This window comes from Pangasianodon hypophthalmus, chromosome 3, assembly GCF_027358585.1.
Source record: "Pangasianodon hypophthalmus isolate fPanHyp1 chromosome 3, fPanHyp1.pri, whole genome shotgun sequence".
In the NCBI taxonomy this organism is placed as follows: domain Eukaryota; kingdom Metazoa; phylum Chordata; class Actinopteri; order Siluriformes; family Pangasiidae; genus Pangasianodon; species Pangasianodon hypophthalmus.
In genome coordinates this window covers 21,117,718-21,142,127 of record NC_069712.1, presented here as the reverse complement: position 1 = coordinate 21,142,127, position 24,410 = coordinate 21,117,718, and the positions used below count along the sequence as shown (strand labels likewise).

The 24,410-nt window shown below is 38.8% G+C and overlaps 1 protein-coding gene across 2 annotated transcripts in view; it reads left to right on the top strand.

Moving 5' to 3' along the window:
- Positions 1-24,410, top strand: part of sdccag8 (SHH signaling and ciliogenesis regulator sdccag8) — a 53,056-nt gene that overhangs the window by 17,509 nt on the left and 11,137 nt on the right. Inside the window, exons 14-17 of one of the 2 annotated variants that reach the window (XM_053232570.1) lie at positions 7,876-8,003; positions 11,863-11,971; positions 15,477-15,608; positions 20,688-22,615. In XM_053232570.1, the coding sequence (XP_053088545.1) occupies positions 7,876-8,003; positions 11,863-11,971; positions 15,477-15,608; positions 20,688-20,781 (463 nt within the window). In that variant the 3' untranslated portion in view covers positions 20,782-22,615. Of the gene's footprint in view, positions 1-7,875; positions 8,004-11,862; positions 11,972-15,476; positions 15,609-20,687; positions 22,616-24,410 lie in introns of those variants that run through there. The other variant, XM_026942264.3, reaches the window with a different exon arrangement.

Here is a 24,410-nt window from a genome sequence, read left to right as displayed (position 1 = left end):
TGCTGACTTTCCTCTCACTTTTACTGTACTTACTGAATAAGCCATAGCAGCAGTAATATACTTAGAATAATATGAACTAAATAATAAGCCAGGACTTCTATATTTTTACGTGCAAGTCTATAGGCTGAATCTATATTTGTACCAAACATTATTTTTTTCCCTTGTTACATTCTTTACTTTTTACATATGTGGATTTAAATATATACTGTATGTGGCTCCACTGTGGTGGTGTTCCTTTTTGACACAAGAAAATATCAGGTCATGAGCATTGGGTTATTGTGAAGATGTCTTCAAGTATTGTAGTAGTTCAATATTTATGTTGCTATATTGGGAGACACTAGTCTTAGAAAAGGTGGTCAGGACTGCTTCCCATATCCTCTCATCCCTCACAAGCACACACACTCACTCACAAATGTATATAGCAAATATTATATATATTTTATGGTATACAGGTATACGGATCCAGTGGTGGTGATTTCTCTAACCGGACTCGATACACGTTGACTAGTTACGTGCTGTCATGCAGACACAATTGTCCTGAATGATGAAATCACCATCATCTATGTTTTTGTCTGGATCCCTACTTCCTGAATTTAATGTTGTTTTGGGTTTAAATAGCACAAGTATAAGCTTTACATAGAAATGTTTGTTCATTTGGTCATTTTTACATAGTGAATATGGGCACTTTGCTATGTGACTATTAGAAACCTCAGAAGATCACTTTTTTGGCAAAAATTAGTTCATGTTAAAAAAGAGGTCTTTTACTGTTACTTCTGGCAATTTACTGAATATATGTGAGATGCTTTACCCAACAAATATTGCTTAAAAGTGAGAAAGAAAGCTGAAAACTTTATAGCTGTCATAAATTCAAAGAAGTTTATACTTCCAACATCTCGATTTGTTCATTCAGACTTCATTCTCATCCAGAGTGACTGTACAAACAGGGTTAGATGTCTCACTTTTTGATGCTGTCATGTATTACTGGTGACTTCCCCTCTTTATCTCCCATTCAGCATGCTTCTGTGCTGGCCTGTAAGACCAGATGCCATGCCAGAGGCTATGTCCCTCAATTGAGCAAGACTTCAACTCATTTGCCAGTCATTTACTCCATTATTTAATGCCCTAACCAAGTTCAAGGCAGTTACATGTGTGCCATTCATTTGCAGCTCTGTACTGGGAGCCTGTATATACCCGAGAGAACATGGTCTCTGAACCTGATTATCCTCACACAGTGCCAGAGCTTCCCTCATCTGTCAAGAGCAGAATGCATCTTGTTATAGTAGCTGTAGGGCAAATATGTAGTCATAACCACAATTTGCTTGTGGTTAATAGTGTATTACTAATTGTTATTAATAAATGTTTGATTGTTTGTATTGTTTTCAGTTTATTATATGTAAGGAAAAACATGTTAGGCCTGCTGTCATTGGAAAATAATCAGTGCTGGGGTGGTGTAATGTTAATCATTTTCCAATAACAGCACATGCCAAAGTGTTTTGTTCCTCTTACACCACAGCAATTCGACAACGATTACAATTTTTAAAATTTAATAAGAACGACTCATCATACTCTTTAAATACTTTGCATTTAATGTTCATGATAAGTTAGTTCCTGTTATTATTGTTATTATCTCCCTCAAAAGCCTCGCATTTTATCTTTCTTGAGGAAAAAAAAAAACAGCTTGCCATGTTGGAAAGTCAGAGTCCCCTGTCCTGAAGACTCTCCTGTGACGGAAAACCTACTGACTATTACAAAGCACTGACACCTCCATAAATGGAAGTCTCTTCCGTAAATATTAAATAAATCAACTAATTATATCTTTGTTAAATCACAGCATGTTTTTTTATTTTTTATTATCTGTTAATTATTATGTGGAGTTTCTGGCATACAAGACGCTGTGAAAGCTTTGTACCTATAGAAATTATAAATTTTATTAGAATGAGCACATTAATATAAACCTGTGATCTGAATTACAGCTGACTAATCAGAATCACTTCAGCAATCCTGTGGTATAAGAATTTTTTTTCAATTGCCAAACACTTTTATTTATTAGCTAGGATTATTTCTAAGCCCAAACATAACTAAGCCTGATCAGTATTTGGTTTTATATACAAAAGTCAAATGAAAACTTTATTTATTTATTTATTTATGCATTGTTTATTGCAAGTAGGTGTCACAAACCTGTATAATTTTTTTTCTACAAAATATTAACGCTTAATTAAGTGTCCGGATTCCTTTATAAAACAAATGCATTTATTCATTTATTCATTCATTCATTCATTCATTCATTCATTCATTCATTTATGATGTACATTTAAGGTTTTCATTTGACTCACCCTCATACTTTATCAAACTTATAGCCTATTCCTAGATGTATACTAATGTTCAAATGCAGAATATATCCTACAAAGAAATACTCTAGAACATATGGAACCGTATGATGTATATTTCAAGTGCTCTTGTACTGTTAAACAGTCCTAGTAATGACTTTGAGTGGAAGGAAAGCCATGGAGCGGTGTTGGAGTGCCATGGCCTAGCTCTCAGTCAGGCACGCTGGCATAGGACAGAATGTTATGAGTCCCCCAGGCAAAGTGAAGGCAAATCTGTTGGGTGCAACTGTTCTCACTTGGGCCAGCTCTGCCCAGAGAAAGTGCCCTACTTACTGTTTCTGGAAGATGGGTTGATTTTCTTTCTGCTCTTTGTCCATGACACCCTTTTCTTGGTCACTATAAGTTTTGCTTTAAGTTTAGGTTTAACGTATATGGGTGTTTCCGAGCACTGATTATTGATGCAGTCAGAAGAGGAAGAGGTGCGTAAAGGAATTTGGACCTATTTTATTTGCCTGTGCTTTTTACTTACGGGTGGATATTCCCCCCCAGTGGAATCTTTACCGGCAGCACAGTGGTGCAGCAGGTAGCATTGCCTCCTCACAGCTCCGGCGTCCTGGGTTCAGACACATTCTCCCAGTGGACGCATGGGTTTCCTCCGGGTTCTCCGGTTTCCTACCACTGTCCAAAAATATGCATGTAGGCAGATTGGCTACTCTAAATTTCCCCTAGGTGTGAATGAGTGTGTGTTAATGGTGCCCTGTGATGGACTGGCATCACATCCGAGGTGAATTCTCCCCCCTTGCACCCAGTGTCACTGGGACAGGCTCCGATCCAACACAACCCTGATCAGGAATAAAGCAGTTACTGAAGACGAATGAGTGAATGGAAACATTACTATAAATTTAAGTTGCACATTTGATACAGTCTCTCCTTTCTCTCTTACACATGTACAGCACTTTAAATGGTTCTCATCTACTTCTGCACCCCTCCATCTGACAGATAAAGTTCATCACAAAGCTCATGAGGGAGAGCAGCGGATGTGCTGGATGCCATCTCCAGACCCACCCATCCCAACAGTCTTTTGGGTTAAAAGCAAGTGTTTGTTGTGCTCTTCAGCGGCTGTGCTGCTTTTTTTGTTGCTTAGTTTTGATTTCTTACCACAAACACATTGGCTTTTGGAGGGCATATTTGGTTAGAGGTGGTACAGGTGGGGAGTCTGGGATGGGCACCCTGCAGATCTGCCCCGAGCTCCAGCCATGTGTCCCCTGCTTAGAGCACGGGCATCGACACCATCACTGGCACACGCCGTTTCATCCAGGGAAAGCACTCTGTCCTTTATTTTCTCACTCACTCATCCTCCTTCTCGCATATTCAATCCTGTGCTTGCCACCAGCTTTGCTTCTGTTTCAAAGGTTTTGGACAAACACCATTTTTGTATCAGGCTTCTTACAAAGTTTTTTTTTCTTGCCAGCTTTTGTGACTACTTGCATTAGAGCAAATATTATTAATGCACTTATTTGAACATCTTATGTTCTGTAAGTGATACCTCAACTGATATGACTTTCTAAAAGAGACATCGGTGAAAACAGGAAGTTAGTTACAGAAGGTTTGCTGCTTCAGAATGTGTCGGTTTACTGCCGGAGGGAGTGCGAGAGAGAGGGTTGTTTGTAAATCGGTGGCAACTGCAATTCATTTTGCCGCTGACCTTGAGGGGGCTTTGCATTTCTTGAAGAAGAAAGCAGAAGCTGGTGGTAAACAAAGTTCACTTCTGACAGATGGATTGAATGACAGAGAGGTTGCGGGTGCCAGAATAGCCCTGGCAGCGGAGAAAATGTTCAATGCGGTCCAACAGGAGAGGAGGTGTGAACAGGTGCGGGGCTGCTGAAGGAAAGGGGACCAGATGGAGGAAGCCAGAGCCAGTTTAGTTAAAGGAAAAAGGGTGGGAGGGAGCAGCAAACAGGGGGGAGAGCATGCAGAGAGAGAGGATAGATGAAGGAGGGGGATGGAGAGATAGAGGGGGGTAGTAGGGATGATAGGAGCGGCATTAGGAGCAGTTAGGATGGAGAGTAAATAGTTGTGTGTGGGAAGCAGATGTGACTTGGGGTGGCAGGTTGGAATCTTTCATCTCTGTGGTTTTTCTGAGGGATGGGGTGTGTGTGTGTGTGTGTGTGTGTATGTGTGTGTGTGTGTGTGTGTGTGTGTGTATGTGTCAGAGGAAAAGGGGAGAGAAGTGTGATAACCATGGTTCAATAATGGCAGCAAATCACCTGAGATTTGGTGTGTGTGCGCGCACGCATTGTTTTTTTTCACATATTACTTTATGCTCCATAAGACACATAGAGCTACTATGACAAGTTGGTGACTATAGAAAACACAAAACATAAAAAAAAAAATCACATACTTGGCACTGGGAGGATGCGCTAAATTAGATATGAAGTACGTATGAAATTAATTAACAGATTCCATTTATCAGTGCTTTGCGTTTGCCCATCTGTTCTATGGTAGACTAATTTAAGTCCATTTGCTATCACTAGTTAAAAATAATGTGTGGTTCTGTTTACCATGCAGTAAATGTTGTGTATGGATTGGCTGCATAGCGAATGGAGTTTCTGTCTTAATTTCATTCGTTTTGGTGTGAATATAAACAATAATTGAGAGGACTTGTGTAATTACACATCTGTTTAATACCTTCTGCCTCATTACACATATATAATAACCATTTTTCATTATTTCTAAATACATAAAGTTAGGATAATGCAAGCAGTTCACTTGGAACAGTTTGTACCTCCATGTCAATTACACTGTACTAAAATCCTCGCCTAATTAAGCTTATAGTAAGTACACTTTGTGTAAAGTGGCATTGTTGTAGCACGAATTCATTACACATAGAAACCTCCATTCTCTACTACACTCTCTACTTCTTGATTGTTTATACTGCAGTGAAAGATAATCAACACTCGATTATGTTAAATCATGCAGGATTCTAATCAGACTGAGAGGGTTTTATGTCAGTTTAACGTTTGCCTGGTGCAGGTGTCTTCGGCTAAGTTTTCCTCCTGTCGTGCAGTACGAGTGTACTTTGTAAAGTTTCCCCCTGCACATGTGTTACCATACAAATGGTGGCAAAGTCTCTTCATGTACTGTCGAGCAGTGATGAAGCCAACCGGCTGCCTCCAATTTGCGCACATTTTAGGAACGGTAGCATTTGGTCATTCCTGGCGTAGGATCACGGTGCACCGCGGGGTGCTGCAAACTCTGCGCACGAGCAGTCTGTGGTATTCCAAATCAAATGGGCAACAGCTTGAATAGTGCCCACTTAGGCAGCCCGCAGCCCTTCTCCCCTCACCAGCACCCAGCCACCGAGCCTCCTACCACCCAGAGCCGCCTCGCGGCCGCAAGACATTAGGCCTCGCTCACATTATTACCACCAGTGAGCAAACACACTCCGAAAACACACCCTGACCTGGCATGGGAGACACGGCCTCTGACTGCCCCCAGCAGACCACAGAACTGCACCTCCTGTAGCGGGGCAGCTATTGTGCAGGCATAGCAGGAAGCCATAGTGTGTCTACTTTACTTTTAATAGGACTGTTTTCTCATATTTTTTTGTTTTCTTTTTTTATATCTATATTTAGGGTAGTTTACCACTCAACAACAAGAGTATATAAGACTTGCATTTAATATATCCCACGTAGCTCTGTTACCATTCACCACATTTTGCAGCACATATGTCTGTATTTAGTGCTATACTGTTATACTAAATGCTGATAAACGTTTTTACATCATAAGCTAGAGCATATGGTTTTGTGCCAAGAAAGAATCCCTCATTCTGAGCACTTTTCCTCACTGGGTGATTAAAGAAACGGAATAAAAAATTCATAAGGTACTTTAAAAATATTTATATAATAATGATTTTTATAGATATCGCCTTGCTTTTCGGTGATATTCAGCAGTTCACCCATTCTGGACTCTGTGTCCTTGCTGCAGGTGATGCAAAAAAGTTGAGCTCTGTCATCCTTCTGTCGTCTTTATGCATGACCTTTGTGAAGTTGGACACCTATATAAAAAGAAACTGAATTAAAATGTATTTCACATATGATATCATTTAGAAATTCATTCATTTTTAGTCTGTTGCCAACATAACAGAGGTGCAAGGTGCTCTACGTGCTGATAGTTTTTCGTCTCTGGATTTTAGAGTGCATCTACACTAGCTTGAGTGAAATGTGGTAGCAGTGATTTCACAGAGCAGGGGTTCTCAAACTTTTTGAACCCAGGGACCCCTTTAACTGTAAAATAAATTCCATGGACCCCGTCAGTCCAGATTTCTTTTATGAACATTTACATTATGTAATTGTGTAAATAATGTTTTGTTTATTTTTTAGAGTCTTAGAGCTTTCTATTCCTGAGCCTTTCACCAAAAGAACACATTGGGTTCAAGTTGACATTATTTATAGGCCTAGTTGTTTTTGAGTTATTAAGGTTCAGATTAAACCCACTTGATTCAAGGGTGGGTTGTGATTTCCACCAATGTTACTACTTTAGAAAAATCGCAACCCCGGCTATGCTTCACGTACTCTTGAGGGGTCCTGGACCGCACTTTGAGAACCACTGTCTTAGAGTACGCTGAGAGATGATGACACATGATTCTTACAATAAATAAGCTGCATGGGATCTATAACTCTTTGAATACAAAGCTGGAAGGTCACTTCAGATAGTCATCATATTCTATCATGCATAACCTCTAAATCACATGCTCCATCTCACCTGCTTAGTCAAGCACTCAGAGCCATTAGCAGAACAATGGTGTACCTCTCCCTCTTGCCGGTGTCCAGACACTCTACTGTAAGCCAACTTTTCTCGTTGAAACTTTCTGGCGGTCTGTCTCATGCTAATTGGTCGACAAACACCACCCCTCGCCGGCCGCCCCCGCACCCACGCCTGCCTGGGCCCCCTGGAAAGGCGTGCTAACAAATGGCTGGCTGCGAGGCCTTTGCGAGCCCCCTGCTGAGCGCTGGTGTGGATGGTGTTTTAGGCCGCTGTTCAAGCCCAGCGGGGGTTCGCCGTTCTCTCTCTCTCTCACAGCTCTCGCGGGCGGAGCGCCTTCACACTCCAGACGACAGCAGGCCTGCAGAGACGGTCACTTCTCCAGCTACGTTCCAAACCCAGTGTGTGAGAAAAGTTTTGGGCTTTGCTGTTAATTAATGCACTTTGACTTTGTGCAGTTTCTTTCTGTTTTTTTTTTTTTCAGTCTGTCTCTTTTTGGCCACAGTTATGTTTTAAAGAGAGAAACTGTTTTTGGTAACAGGATTTGGTGACAGTTCAACAGTTCATGGTGGAATTTGTTTTGATATTATATTAGTAAATAAGTTGGCTTCATTTTAACACTTAAGTGTAAATGAAGTAACTGGTTTGCGTTCATAAATCGAATACGAATTTGTTGATGTGTGTTGCATGTTACTGTAGCTTATTTACGTTGAGTACCTTGAAGAACGATCTGTGACGCACGTGCTCTCGTCCTGTCTCTCTGTCTCACTCTGTATCTCTGCAGAAAGGAAAAGGAGGCACTGGAGCGCCGTTGTGCAGAGGACATGGCTGCTCTGACCTTCCAGGCTCAACGGCGCGAGCATGAGCTGACACAGACGCTCCAGCAAATGGAAACGCAGCACGAGAGGAATGGTGGGTGTCCACTGGTGTGCTTTCCCTTGCCAAAACAACCTCCTCCTGTCATCCCTCTCTCCTCCCTCTTCTACTCCGCATCAGGAACACCTGTAACCTTTGGCTGGCCGAAGGGAGCAGATGCTCGGCACTGCAGAGCCGCGATGCTACATATTAGTTAGCGTTTAAAAATGGAGGGGAAGCGGGCAGCACTGCCCACTGTCTGTTGATTTCAGAGTGCTGCTCTCACATCTGTTGCACCATCTGGATCGACGAGTTTATTTACCTGTGTTTCGAGAAATTTGAGGCATGCTGATCGCCAGAACAAAGCGCTGGGAAAACAAAGGGCTTCTTTTTGGCGTGGCTGCATGGCACACATGTTGTCTAAAGAGAAGTGGCATCAGAGACACAGCAGGAAACTCTGTGGGCTTATAGATTTAGTCCTTTAATACCACAGACCACTTCCCTCTCTAAGCATATAATGGCCACTCATGCAAGCTAATTATTTTTCCCTCCCTGTGAGCTCTCTCCCATATTCTCCTTTCTAAAATGATTGACTCTTAGTAGTTGGTTGAGGCAGAATTATCAGAGCGGCCTGGCCACGAACAGGCTTTTTGTCCTGATGACTCTCTATTGTGCAATATAGGTCCTACTGTCTGCATTTATCTCATTGTTAGCTATGCATTCAACGTATAGCTCTCAAACGTCTGAGAATATGGAATGCTTTTGGCTAAGTTAGTCACTTGTAAATATTTTCGCTATATATTATGACTGTCCTTGCTAACAAAGCTAACTTTACAGCAGTATACATAAATATCACCGGGTAGTTACCAATAATTGGTGGGTGTGTATAAAGCAACGATCATTTAAATGACACCGCCAAATGATATCCGTGCACCTGATGAGAGAATTCGTATTCATTTTGTTAATCTTACTGAGCAAAAAGTGCATCAGGAGTAAACTAGTGATGTGTGACAGGACAATTGCACACACCACTTCCCCTTACACGTCACACTGTGCTTCATTCGTTCTCATCTAATGTATGAAAGAGAAAAGTTTCTTATACCATCACTGTTCAGTACTTCTCTCTCTCTCTCACACACACACACACACACTCACACACACACTCACACACATACACACACACTAATTGTTAAGTATGTCTGCTATCCCTCTTTTTCTCACTCTCACACTTTATCTCCTTCCTTATGTTATACCCTGATTTTATCTATCTATCTATCTATCTGTCTAAATCTTCTTGTAAATGCTTCTAGACCTACAACAAAAATGTCATTTACAAGAAAAAAAACATTAATGACATTTCCATGTATTCTGTGCATCCTTTCTATTTGGTTCAGGTGTTCTTTTGCACTCCTTTGCATATTTCTAGCACAATTTTTTTATGCAAAAATGCTTTTGTAGCTTGTTATTAGTGATGATTAGATAACAGTCTTGTGAACATCAAAAGTGAAGCAAGTGGCAGGTTGATCTGATAGAATAATTAATGTGAGCAGTTATCTAGAAGACGACACTGTGTCTTACAGGAACTAAATAATGTAGTAACTACAAAAACTCTGTTTTTGGCAATAATTACATCAACATAACATCTTATAAAGGGAAAACTCCAGGTCCATGTATCTTATTCAGTAATTACATTTATTTTAGTTATGTCAAAGCTATATGTTTAACTTATTTTCCAGTATCAAGGTAGTTTTATTTACACTTTTTATATTAACCTAATTGTACATAGTTAAACTATTTTTTGGCCAAGTATCAGAGCAGCATTGATAAACACTTTTTTGTAACATATAAAATATAAATTTTCAATGTATTATATGATGTATTTCTTGTTGGCTGTTCGGAAGCAAAATTGACTTACTGTCAATTTACTGAGATTACTGGCTGCTAAAGTGTCTAACTCTTTTCTCGTGATTATTTATTTGGGATTTTTGATGCCTACATAAAGCCATTATTCTTCAACCTGTCTCTATTCTGATCCAAAGATGGAGGCGAGCTTTTTTTTCACTTTCTCTTTTTCTTTTTAATAGAACAATAAAAGATATCAGATGAACAGTATACATGCTCTAAATAACCCAGACGTATTGGACTAAAATCCGGGTGTCATTATGAGCTTTAATCCAGATTTAATATAATAAAATACCATAGTATGCTGTTTACATGACCACTTAAATAATCTGTTAATTGCCAAAATCAGATAATGATAATAATATTAATAGTGTGGATATAAACACATGCATGGTAATACAATTGTCTCTTCATATTTATATATTAATTAAACTGTAAAGCTAAAAATGGGAATGGATTATGTATATACAAATTATTAACACAAAAACAATGTGGTGGCCTATACCACAAATAACTTGCTATGTTCAGTACTGCGAACATAAAAAAAAAATAAGCCCTAACCACTTTTTAGATTCACAATAACACACAGTCACACACAGTGACAGTTAGTTCAGTTTACCAAGCCTAGTAAAATCAATACATGTATGTATTTCATTCTTATACTCCTTAGCCAGAAGTAACACTGTATACTCATAGACCTCCATCGTAAACCTCGAACTCCTTTTTTAAGCTAACTGAGCTGGATTTTCTACATCATCGATTACAAACCTCTGATTACAAACGTAATAATTCTTTTTATTATTATTATTATATTATCTGTGACTACTGCAGATATGATCGCAGTGAAAGCCCTGCTTAGCAGCTTCAGAGATGTGCTCAGCTGCAGGGGTTTATGTTCAGCACATAGCTGTGAATCAGAAGCTGTAGCTCCTGGGCATGAAGCTGACCATGTTTTTATTTTTCCGAAAGAATCGTATTGCTGTTTTCTCTCCTGACACTATGTGATGCACAGTCATGGCCAGTGAAGCTGTATGTGCGCAAGCCTTTGCTCTTTCTTTATACCGTTATATGATAAGTGAAAGGCGTAGTACATGCACAGCTGACATTTACATTTGTAAACAAATAATGGACAATGCATGAGGAATAAAACATGACGTGCTTTTTTTGGAGATAATCATAGATAATGTTGATTATTTTCCTTTAACACATCCTGTAGTTTTCTTTATTCCTCTTATGCCATAGCAATCTGGCAACAGTTACAATGTTTTATTTATTAATGAACAACACATTATACTTTTGACCATTTATAGTTACATTTATTGTTGTGGAAAGATCAGTAAAGCACGTTATTACCTTATAACGACTATAAACAGTCTCAGCCTCATCAGTCTCTTTTTTCCCTCTCTACTGAAGTTAATAAGACAAAAAAAATGCAGCTTGTCATGCTACCGAGAAACCCGAAACTGCCATACAGATCATGCTGTGAATGAGCTGTTACTATAGAAAGCTAATGTATTAGAGTGAGTGCATTAATATAAACCTGTGATTGAATTAAAGCCGGGACTGCCATCAGAGCTGAGCTGTTATAGAAAATGAATCAACACCTTCTGGCCAATCAGATTCGAGAATTCACCAGTGATGTGGTATAATTGGTGTGGTCTGATCTTTTAGCACATGTGCACAGAAGCTGGTGCATGCAGTACTACTGTGACTTCTTAACAAATAGAATAATAAAACAAATAATAGAAATTCTTAATGGTTTGCATGAGGATAGAACCAGAGTCTATAAAGAATAGCAATATCTCCCGAAGCACTTTCTGAAACAAACCATGAAGAAATTTCCATCCTTCAAAAAGCGTTCATCAAAAGACATGTCATAGACATCAATCATAACACCCCATGCACATAGCACTAATTCTAAATGAATGATAAGAACGATCATTTGTGGATATATGTTAAGTGTTGTGCTTTGTCTTTATTTATGGTATTCGTTTGCTCTGTCGTTGTGCTACAGTTGCAGACATGGATGCCTTGCTGAGCTTGCAGAATGGCCTCATAGGCAAGCTGAAGGATGAGTGTCACACTCTTTGTTCAAAAATGGAAGAGCTGACCCAGTCTAACAGGCAAGTAGTGCTCAATTTCCTCAAAGCTAAATGCACAGATTTATGACAGACATGTCTGAGGCTATATCCATTCCTTTCACACGGATGTTTATATAGTCAAAGACCTACTGAGCTGAAGGTCTGTGTTAAAATATTGTATAACATGCGGCTCTGTCCCTGTTAGGGATGCTCTGATATTCTGGGCTAAGTTTCAAGGTTTATTTGTCACATGTAAACAGTGCATGTGGAAACCATCCAGAACCTGGGTTAATGAAATACTCCGTCATAACTAAATATATTTAAAAAAAAAAAAAATACCAAAATATCACTTTGATCCAGTCAGACTGACACTAATGTGGTTGCTTTAAGCTCATATCAATCATTTGCAAACGCTAAATTAAATCTACCTCTCAGTGTTTGCCAGATAAGAGACTTCCTATCCTATTTACAATTGTGCTGATTCTATGCCATGGCTTCATACAACATGACACAATATGAGGGTGATATATAGTGCAGAGCTGTGCGCAGTGTTATCCAGAGCCTCGCATCCTGTCCATGCTCATGTCCCAGTCAGGGATCTGTTGCTGTACGCTGGCACATGACAGTCTGTCCTGGGTCCTGGCTCTGTTCTGCGCCTATCACATGCTCCTCTCACCTCAGGCCTCTGGGGTAGTCAGCTGTTAAAACAGCGTAAAGCGCATTACTCACATTGCAGCCTGCAATCTGCCACGGTCAGCCATCCCAGCTTGGGAAGGTACACACAGCTTCTGCCCTGCTTTCTCTCCTCCCCATCCCCCTCTTCCACTGACATATCAAGGAGACACACATATAAACAGATTTGTGCTATTTTGTTCCACAGTATTACAATATAGTAAGGACCAATGTACAAAAAGCACCAGTCCAGCCAAGCAAACTTTATAGTAGACAAGATAATGGGGGATAACGTACTTTTTGCAAGGTGGTTTATAATGAAATGGGAAACTCTGAAGGTCAGACATGAATGTATTATATGACACTGATAACCCTAAAATCACCTTATTAACATAACCTGAATATCAGTAACATTTTTTTTTTATTTACCCAAAGCTAAACGTTATTTGAGACTCATAGCAAAACCTGTATCTGTAACGACGAGCATGGTCTGGATGCGGTCTCAGCAAAGTATTTCAGGAGATTGAACCAACTGCAAAAAAAATATGGCAACAGAACTGATCAACACATGGAAAAAAAAAATACTCTGTAGTTCAGCAACTCCATTTTACCATCACAGCTTCTGTAGCAGATCCTCTTCGCAGCTTGTTGCACCCAATTGTATGCATTTATGTAAATTATGTACCTAAAGGCAACTCATTGAGAATGGGAAGAGGTGTTTTTTTTTTTTTTTTTCTTTCTTTCCCAAATTTCATTTATCCTCCCTGGTCTGATTAGTGAAGTGACCACATTGTTTGTTAAAAAAAAAAAAAAAGACAACAAAAACAGAATTTTTACTCTCCATGTTAGGTTCAAAACAAATATCTCATCTGTTCAGAGTCTGTGGCGATAGTCAGAAGTGATGATGTGAAGCGCCAATACGCCAACACAACACAACACAACCACTTTAAATTGATTTATCTTATTTATAACCATGATCTAGTTATTAATGGCATTTAAAGGTTACTGTTGTCATCATTCAGTCATCATTAAATCAGGCAGATGTTTTACCTACTTATCTTTTGTACAAATAACATTATGTATTGAATTTGATCTAGGTGACAAATTTTGCTCTACATTTGCTACATTTAATCACTGAAATATTTAGTATTCAAATTCAGTAATTCATTAATTAGCCTGTTTTATAAAGCCACTGGTGTGACCATTTGAAGCAGCATGACTGTGTTCACTAACCTCTGAAGATGAAACCTTTTCTTAAGAAAGAACATTGCAACGAGGCAATAACATAATTTTATCATGAACTTTAGTGTTTCAGGTTTTTCAATGTAGTAATCTGCCATTTTTAATTAGTAGTCATGCTATTTGTTGTTTTTTTTTTTTATTTATTTAAACCCTTCCATAACATTTTTAACATTATCATTATTTCAATATGTTTCCAAAATGTCTTCCTATTTATTATAGATGTATACAAATGTTATAACATAATAACATTCTTAAATCTCCATAGTGCACGACATTTCTAACAGAACAAGAGGGAAAAATGTACACTTTCCATTAGAAAGTCGGTTGTAAATAGTTAAACTGTAAAACTGAAGAATGTCTATATATGGAAGATTAACCATATACATGACTGAATAACCCAGTTTCTGGGGAAAATCCTGCTGGCTTTATCAAATCTCTTAAAATTATAATGCATAATGACCTTAATCCAATTTAATATATTGATAAATATATGATTATTTGGGTTATGTGATTCTGATCATGTTGGGATTGTGTTATTGTGCAGTCAAAGATGCAAAGACTGAAAAGCTGTTTGTCTGCACACAGGTGGATAAAATAAGGTGTGAGCGGCTGTGAACCAGGACCTTATGTTGTTGTCAGCTTCATCATTCTGTACATTGGAGGACTGTAAATCATACAGGAGATGTTTTCTACACTGCTGTGGTAGAAATAACAGCCCACCAAAATCAAAGTTGTTGTACTATTATTGAGTTCTTATACTTTCTAGCCTATTTGACTGCTAACTTGAATTGAATCAGTTTATTCCAAACTTCAATTAACCCCAAAACATATAGGTCTATAGGTCATGTGAACATAATGTGTTCTACCTGCAGAAAATTCAGGAATAAAATCTCTATGGCTGCAATAAATAACCAAAGTATTATTATATACATTTAAATACTGAGCCTAATATTTAAGTTGGAGAACCCCTGCTGTAATGTATAGGATGATATGTCTGGACACAGCATAAAAAAAAAACTCCAGTAGATGCAGGACACTGCTCGCTTTACAGTCTCATGTTCAGCCTGCCCACTTGTATTATTTTTGACTGTCCTTTAAGATTTCTACAGTTCAGTCTGTTGGCCAAAAACCACATGATTTATGCCATTTAACGCTGACTGTACAGAATAGACCAACCAAACACATTTCCCAAAGCACTTGGACAGAGCAATTGAAACATAGCTTATCACCAATTATCTGTTACCATCCATTGGCATTCATCAGCATTTACCCAGTGCTGAAATCATGCTGTGAATCTTCCATCTTTCAGTATCCTTGGCAGATATTCTGCATTGTATCTCTAGTTTTTTTTTTTTTTTTTTTTTTGCAAATTAATGGTTTTCAACCCAAATGTAAAATTAAACTATTCTCTGTCTGCCAAATATAATATACTGGCTAAATGCTCAAGATCTCCAAATAGCAATTCAGTTTGCTACAACTCTCTTGCTGGTCAAATAAATTAATTTAAAAGAAGCAATCACAAAGTGACCTTTTTCATTTTTATGTGAACATCTTGAACGGCATGCTTATGTATTTGCTTGTACCAGAAGTAACGTGTTGTGTGTTTGGATGTGTGTTGGATGTGGGTGTACAGGGCCGAGGTAGAACAGCTTTCTTTAGAGAAGGAGCACCTGCAGGAGAGCATGGAGAAGCTTCGAGGTCGCTGTCAGGAGATGGAGGAACAGTGTGTACAGCATGGGAGAATGCACCAGCGCATGAAACACAGGTACACACACACACAGAGTCACAGGGTCACAGCACTCACCTCTTTTCAAAAGCTCAGGACTTGGGCATATTTTAGTCCAGGAAAGAAAATGGGTCAATTCTAAAATGAACAGCTTCAGTCTGTTGTTAAACGGGAAGAAAATACAGTTGCTTGGCACTGTATGTGCTATAATTCCGAAAATGACAAATATTTTGGGTCTTAAAAAGTAGCAAAAGGGCATAAAATGCACATAAACCGTACAACTGGATTTCGGGTCTGTGAGCAAGCTGAGAATTTCTCTATCACGTTACATAAAAACTCCAAATTTCTCCAGGAAGATTGGACATAAAAAATCTCATAATATGGAGATGCACAAGAACAGGTCCCACATATTTGTACTCTTTGGTCACAACTTGTAAGAAATAAAATGTGTGCATAGAAGTGGGTCCTAAAATTGAAAGCAGTAACCTTAAACAAACAAACAGAAAATGCACCAATCCATTCATATTACCGTGAGTTCAGGAATTTTCAAAGTAGAACACAGAACTGCTGCAACACATCACTCCTACATCATCTAACTCCATACCATGAAGGCTTTGTCACAGCCTTACTGACCAAAGTACAGTGACAGCAGTATACAGCAGTGTGTGTGTCACGCAGAAGGTCCGTGTGTTGAGCTACACGTGGCCGCGCGATGCAGGGCTTTAGGGGCGTTTGGCACGAGGCCCAAGTCAGCGCGTGGGCAAGAGAACGAGTGTGGGTGTATCTGCAGCAACTCCAGCCCGAGCCGAGCTTCTGCTGGGAGCACAACATCCGTCTGCTCACAGCACAACCCTCCATATTGTTCAACACCCACTGCCTTAACCCAGCAGCCAGCCAAACAGGAACAAATAAACAGATAGAGAAACGAGAGAGATGGGAAAACAAGTTTATAGATATTCACACCTGTTTCACATAAATATTCTAGGTTATATTATAAATAAATTACGTTTGCAGTATTCACACAGCTTTAAAGGAACACTGTTAGACTGTGGAATAGTGCCTTACTGAGCCATAAGTAAAACATTTTTCTTTCCGTCTCACCCGAGAAATTTCCCCTTCAGGACGTGATATCATTTTGGCATTTTCCTACACTTTTCACATTTAAATGAACAGCTATGTTTTTTGTAATTACTTGGTTTTATATATAGCAAACAGATTTAAATTATGCAGTAAATATTTAATTCGTGCTTTTTTTTAACACACACTTTTCCCTTTAAGGTGTTGTGGAGAGAGCATGAATAATAAATAAGTATGGTTAGGTGGGGGAGAAAGTGCACTGGTAGTAGATAGAAACAGGAAAATAGGTTATAAATTGCTATAAACTATAAAAATCCTGGATAATAATAATAAGAAAACACATTTTCAGCTTTTAGGATTTAGTTAATTATATAAGATTTGTCTATCAAGGCAAATTAAACATTTTTGATTGTGCTCTGAATGTGACCACCAGAGGGCAGGGTCAATATTTAGAGCTTCTAGATGTATTTTTTTAGGAAGTTGGATTTAAACATCCTGCCATCTTTATACACAGCATGTCAGTTACATTATCTTTAGAGGTTATCAACAATAATTTTATTGCCACTTGTTATACAAGAAACAGTTTAATATGATCATAACACATTATACATTACAAATACATATTTCCCAATTCCTTTTCTCACTGAGAGCTGAATCTAGATCATGTAAAACTTAAACTTCCTTTAAAAAAGGCTACGGATATGAGGATAAAAAATGCATGTCATGTAAATGATATAAATCCTTTAAATAAATTATATAAATGATGATATAAATAAGTTCTATATATCAGCCTGTATAATAGTATTACCACACAGTTGCTTACATATCATAAATATTATAACAAGTTCATTTTATCAGTAGGGATTAAGGTTATGAATGCACCCATTATTCTTTATTATAGTTGAATGTAGATGTAAATGCTACATGCAGAGGATTTTTATAAATAATAAACAATATAGATAATAAATTATAATCACTCTTTCTTTGGTGGTTTGCACATGATTAACTTGATTGGGTTTACAAATTTGAGAAGTAATAAAGCTAGTCAGGATATTATATGAGTAGCTTGAGTAACAAGATCATTCAGTGCAGACAGCGGTTAATAGGATTATATAATATTACATATTTCTTCTTTAAAATCAAAGACAATATTATCAGAATTCAGTACCTGGCCAGAAATCTAAACAAAAATGTATTATGCTAATCATAAATTTTATAATATTATTCTGTAGATATAACTGTGTAAGTCGTCCTGCTATGCCTGGAGCAGTAATGAAAGCTTCTCACACTGATGCTGTAGTAGGAAATGTCATTCCATGTGTAGAAGTCAAACTGCGGGCCTTGTGAATGAGAGGTCTGGTGCTACATGCGTGTTCGGCGCAACGGGTGTCTCTTCTCTGTAGGATACTTCATCCTGCTGCCCGTGGGTTAAGGTGTTCGTGTTAATAAGCTGGTGCAAATGGCATCGGCATACATGCAAATAGCCAGGGCCCCACCTCAGATATTCTTGATCGGGCTCGCAATCTGTGCTGCGAAGAGCCGCAACAGCGTGGCACGCATGCAGCATTTGGAAAATCAGCTTGATTTATTTTTACCATTTGAGAGCCAACGCCAAGCAACACAGGGGTTTTCAGCACACAATGTTTCACTCCTGCACATAATTTATTTATTTTTCTCGCGGTATTAACATATTTTTTTGCCCGGAGATTGGGGTGAGATATCATAGAAACCCAGCCAGTGAAATATGAATGGATTGGTGTGTTGGCTAGAGATTTTTTCTTCTGTGTAATAGCAGTGTTTTAGGCACATATGCATTTCAATGCTATTTATTTCTTAAATGCATTTGGAGCACGAGTTCACTGTCCTGTCTGATGGTTGGCATTTACTGAGTAGAAAGTCATTGTCACCATCTGAATCAAAACAGATATATATCACAGCAGCCAGGACAGAACCATTGCTATAATTATATTATAATAATTATCACCCTTTTTTCAGTTTATTAGTAATGTGTAGGAAAAATTATGTTTTATAGAATATTTACATAATACACTACAACAGCAACAATAATGACAGATGGTTATAGTGTTTGTAAGTATGCAATTGTGTAATAATTGTAATAATTATATTTAGGTCGTTTTAAACAGCAGTGTAGTATTGCTGAAGATTTCAGAAACAAGTCATAACAGTGCATATTTTATAATGGGTCAGATATTTTTTATAACCAGATAAAGTTTTCTTGAGAGGCAAATTATTTGTGAGCCATTAATATTAATGTTATTTTTATATCTACCAATTAATATTAATGTATTTCCAACATTTATACATTATAAATGCATTTTCACATGAACATGGAGAAAGCTACATGCTGTAAAGTAAACACATTTCAGCAAGTTTATTCAATTTGTCCTTTTCCTTTCAAAATAATTGGGTTGGATTTTTCTCTCTCGCCTAGGTATATAACTCAACTGTACTGTTTTTGTTTTGTTTGGTTTTGAAGCTTTATCTTAATAAAGCATCTCTGCGTAGTTGTGAAGCAGTAAATGAGAGTTTGTGTGGATGAAAATGATCAGGTTTTTGGCAGTTTACCATTTCACATATCTCGCCCGTGTAGGTTTCAATCCCAGTGCACATAAGAGTCACAATCCACCATCACACACACGAACACACACACCACATCTGCTAGCATTCTCCTTCACCAATTATCACCCTGCTTCATCAACATACCATATACGTACACATACAAACACACACACACTCGCACATACCCATTCTCACAGACGCAAACACACTCATGCTTTAAAGCAGCGCGGTAATGTCTACGCAGATGTGTGGCTAAATCTACAGGCTACTGCCAGCCATATGGTGACATAAAGAAAGATGGTCCTGGCGTCTGGATGCATGCATCGAGTGTAGCTAGGATCGGGCCCCGTGTGTGTGTGTGTGTGTGTGTGTGTGTGTGTGTGTGTGTGTGTGTGTGTGTGTGGCTGTAGCACTCCTCAATAGACTGAAGGAGACAGTGTAAGGGAACAAATGGGCGCGTGCATCAGGGCCGGGAACAGCCGCGCTGCTGCCGGGGAGATGACTGAGCCCCGGGCGAGAGCTGCTTCATCTGGTGCCCTGCCACCCCCCTCTTACCCTCTTACAGCAAGTGTGTGTGTGTGTGTGTGTGTGTGTGTGTAAGAGGGAGAAAGAGGACGCACACACATAACTGCTCTCCTAACATTCCGCCAAGAGCAAGAAGGCTCAGTAAACTTTTCACTTGCAAATGAAGTTGGCAAGGAGAGGATAAGATGCAGCATGTGTGATGTGGCTTATAGTTGTCAGTGATTATTTAGCATCCTTCTGTATGATGTTTGTGGTCTTAACTGTGTAAAATCTTTTTATGCTAATGATTGCATTTTGGCTGAAGATTACTCCAAAATAACATTTCAAATGGCAAAACGTTTCAAATGGCACCTTTTTGTGACAAAAGCACTTGGACGTATAAAGCTTTCTGTAATTTGCCATTCTTTTCAGTGTAGGTTTTCAATATCTGACGAGTATATTTTTTCCCCTGCTCTCTTCATCTGATAACTTGATAACGGTTTTGGCTGTGCACATATTAGAGCTGCTCAGAAGGGCTAATTTAATTCATAATTTGTTTCTTCATGCTTTATGTAGCTATGTTGCTTTAACATCTGTGTATGTAATTTATATTAAAATAATTAAAATAACATTTAAAATATTACATTATTCAGGAGACACATTTCTCATTAAAAATAAATCTATAAAACGTGTTTTATAGTGGTTAGACCATTAATTAAATCTGAATGATTCTTGCTGCCATGGAATCCAACATTAGTGCCTTGTTTTTAAAGTTTCAGATTTAAGGCCCGCCCTTATGTCAAATAGAATAAGTAGCTCCAAAACCTTTCCTTGTTAAAAAAAAATAATAACTGTTGTACTAAACTCCTTTAATAATTGTTGTACTAAAGCATACTTTAAAGCAACCCTGTGCGTGCTTCTTATCCCCTCACCCTCACTCTACACTTGACTTCACAGATTCTATTTTCAGAGATCAAGAATGACAGGTGGTGTAAAACATCAACCTTCTTTTGGTGTGCTATTGAACCTGCACGGTTACAGATCTCCATAGTGAAGCTAGGGGGCAGCAGTGTGCCTCTTCTCCCTCCTCCCACACTCCAGCCCCTCCACGACCAGCTGTCCCATGATGCCCGCGGCTCTGTGGCCTGCTGGAGGAGAGGTGTGGAGTTCTGGCTCTGCTCGTGTACCGAGCGCATCCCAAGGCAAGCTGTAAAATGTTCCACAGTGCATCCATGCGCTTCTTGTCTAGCACAAGGGTCTTGTTTATGACACCAAAAAGTGCTCACTGTGCTCCTTTAAAAGGCCCTCGGTGCAAGCTTTTAGGAAAATAACAGCTGACTGTGGTTAAATGGTCTAACTCGGGCTGAGGTGCAGGTGGTGGTGAATATACAGTTGCATACATGCGCACAGAGCACTGCTACTGAATGGAAATGAGGTTTTTTTAGTCGCAGGATGTGTCGAGAGCTGCGCAGGTGATGATGCATACTGCAAGTAATCGTTTGCATGTTTAGAGATTAGCAGAACAAAAGTTCAGAAGCAGCGTTAAGTTTGTAAAAAAAAAAAAAATGAATATGGAAATATTATTCTGTCTAAGAGACAAGGTATAAGTAATGATTAATTGAAGACTAAAGTTTTATTGAAACTCTAATCATACGCACCTGATTCTCACATGAAGATGCTCCTGACGACTCGATCAAGTGAATCAGGAGTGTTAAATAAGGAAGTTGTAAATAATTAAAAGCTTCTCGGTGTAAAGAACTGTTATCGGAAAAGACCACTAATACTTTTCACATATGCTACATTAGAGTGAAAGTATTTTTCCCATTTTTTTATTAGACTAGATATCAATAAACATTAAATTGAGCTAATTTTATATTAATTAATTAATATCCTTGAAATGTAGAAAATTACTTGCTTGTTTCTATCCCTCATGCGTGTAGTGTAGGATACATTTGATCACATTTGAGATCATTATAATAGAGTTCACCTCCTGGAGCACATTTCATATCATAGTATGTATTTATTACACTAAACATCTGTTGAATGTAATAATAACTTTAATACTGATGCTGTAATTAACTGCATTATGTTTAATGAAGAATTACAACCATTTACTTGATGCATTAGCTTCAACACATGAATTAATCGAGTTTTCATTATTCTCTTTAATAACTGGCTGACCTGCATGTGACACTAACAAAAGAAGCAAGTGTATACAAATGTATAGCAAAAAGTTTTAGCACAGCAACTGTGAATATGTAAATATGTCATCATCAGCCAGACATATGTATATATTTGTTAAGACTGATGTCAGCAAGGTGAACTGCATGATCCACCTTATTTTGGGGAAAGGTGTAGGCAATTTGGGTGAACCCATCTGGCTCTGGACAGGTGGAATCATTAAGGACATTCACTGTAATCCACATGGCTCATGGGGAGGAAACTGGCATCCGTTTTAGGTCAAATCATCTGGCTCTGACACCTCCTGATCCATGTGTGAGCTTCTGTTTGAGCTGCCTCTGGATTCCAGTTTTTTTTTCTCCGATCTCAAACCGCTCTCGCCCACTCTGAGCGGAGGAGAAGCCAATTCTCATAAATACAGATGGAGCAGTAAACACTAAGGATATCTTTAGACTTATGTAAATTCAGTGTTCTGGAGAATTAGCCTAGTGTTAAGATGTGAAATAGCTAAGATGTGTCAGTTCCAATGTAATGTAAAGCTTACGTTATTTATTTGCAACTGCAATCTACTTCGATCTACTTGCAACTACAAGATTTTAAGTTTCTGTTTAACACCTTCTCCAAGTCCATCTTTTCGACACTGTGTGAAGAGATAAATGTCCATTCTTATCATTAGCTGTAAGCTACAGGGCCTGTGTGTGTGTGTGTGTGTGTGTGTGTGTGTGTGTGTGTGTGTGTGTGATTCAAAAAGCATGAGCTTTATTTAGAGGATTGAGGTGCATAGCACCACCATGAAGCACATTATATTTAAACATAAACACCAAATGAAAACTTTTGTTTTGTTAATAAGAAGTAGTTTTTGTTTTTTTTTTTCTTTGACTTGTCCATTGCTATAATATTTGTTGGAGTAAAAATATACATAGTGGAACAATTCTAGTCACTATAACTTCCCAGGAAAAATGACATGGACCAACAACATCCAACCAATCAGGATAAGGAGGCATCTCTACTTGCTTGTCAATCATGTTGCATGTCAGTTCCTGCACTAGCATTCAGGGGCTTAGTTGAGACAACGTGTATATATTTTGGAGGCATGGCTTTGGAGGCTGGATTTGTTAGGATTTTGAAAATGGATATTTTCCACCAAAATTGTTGGCTATACCTTTAATTCAAGCAAATAATAAAAAAAAAACATCAGTGTTTCAGAAAACAACAATGGTGTTTTCATTATAACATGTATCTCAGTGTAACTGGAGACTTCTGAGTAAATTTATGATGTTTTTCCCTCCCCGTGTGTGACTCTCTCGGATATCAGATGATACTCATTATTGTATTGAATTGAAATGGAAAAATGGGATCAGTGCATCATTAAATGTGGGTGCTTATGTTAGCAGAGAGGAACACGTTCTATATTCTTGTTTCTAGTTCTAATTCTTGTTCATATTTAGATGCTAGCACTCAAGTAGGCATGTTGCCAGCCTCTTTTTTTTTTTATCACATTTAATTTTTTTCTGAATTCTTGGGAACTCTGATCGCAGTAGAACAGCCTCGTGGGAGAAGGAGGAAAGCGGAGGCAGCAGTAGCAGCAGTTCAGCGCGGGTTACAGAGGCACGCCGTGTGTGTGTGAGCTGTGCTGGCTTCAGTTAGTCTGGGAGCCAGCAGATGGTGTCCTTTCACCAGGGCCAGCAGGGAAGCAGAGAACGGGGGGACAGTCTGCCCCCCGTCCACCCTCACACTCTCTGTCTTTCTCTCTCTTTCACATGCAGGCCCAGCAGTGGGCAGAGGCAGCAGTGGCCAGGCCGCTCCAGCTCCGGCCAGCCCCATGCACTAAGCTGTATTAAAACCTAATTAAGTTGCGTGCCAGTAAATAGGGGGAGGTTATTGGATTTGCTGCCTTAGCTGCTGGATGGCCTTCTAATTTAATCAGACCCCTGTCGCTCGTCCAACTTCAGCCAGAGCGAGAGGAGTTTGCCCCCTTTTTTTTCCCCTGTCTTTCTTTTGATTTGGAGGAGTCAAGCACACACTAATGCACTAATCCCAGGCTGTGTGTTTGTGTATATGTTGAAAAGCAGAGGTCAAACCCCTCAATAGCTCAGACACTCACATGTGAGAGTGTGCAGGGTTTGTTGGTGCAGCTTCAGAGCACTGGGATTGTGTACTGGGTTAATGCGCTGCATATGCCTGCAGTTGTGTAGAGGTAAAGGTGATGCAGGCTGTGTGTGGGTATACAAGGGAATTAACTACCTAATTACACAACCTTCTTAACTGCCTTAACACACTTGACCTCAGGCTCAGCCTTTGGCTGCTGTTCCTGACTGCATTTGTACAATTAAAAAAAAGACAAGAATGACGATCTGAATGAATGATTTTACTCGGTATTGAAATTATTCATCACAACTATTCAGCCACTTTAGGAATTAAATTGTTATTGCACTTCATCATTTTAAACAATGCATTGTGCACTTTACGGCTGTATTTTTTCAAATGGATAAACCTGAA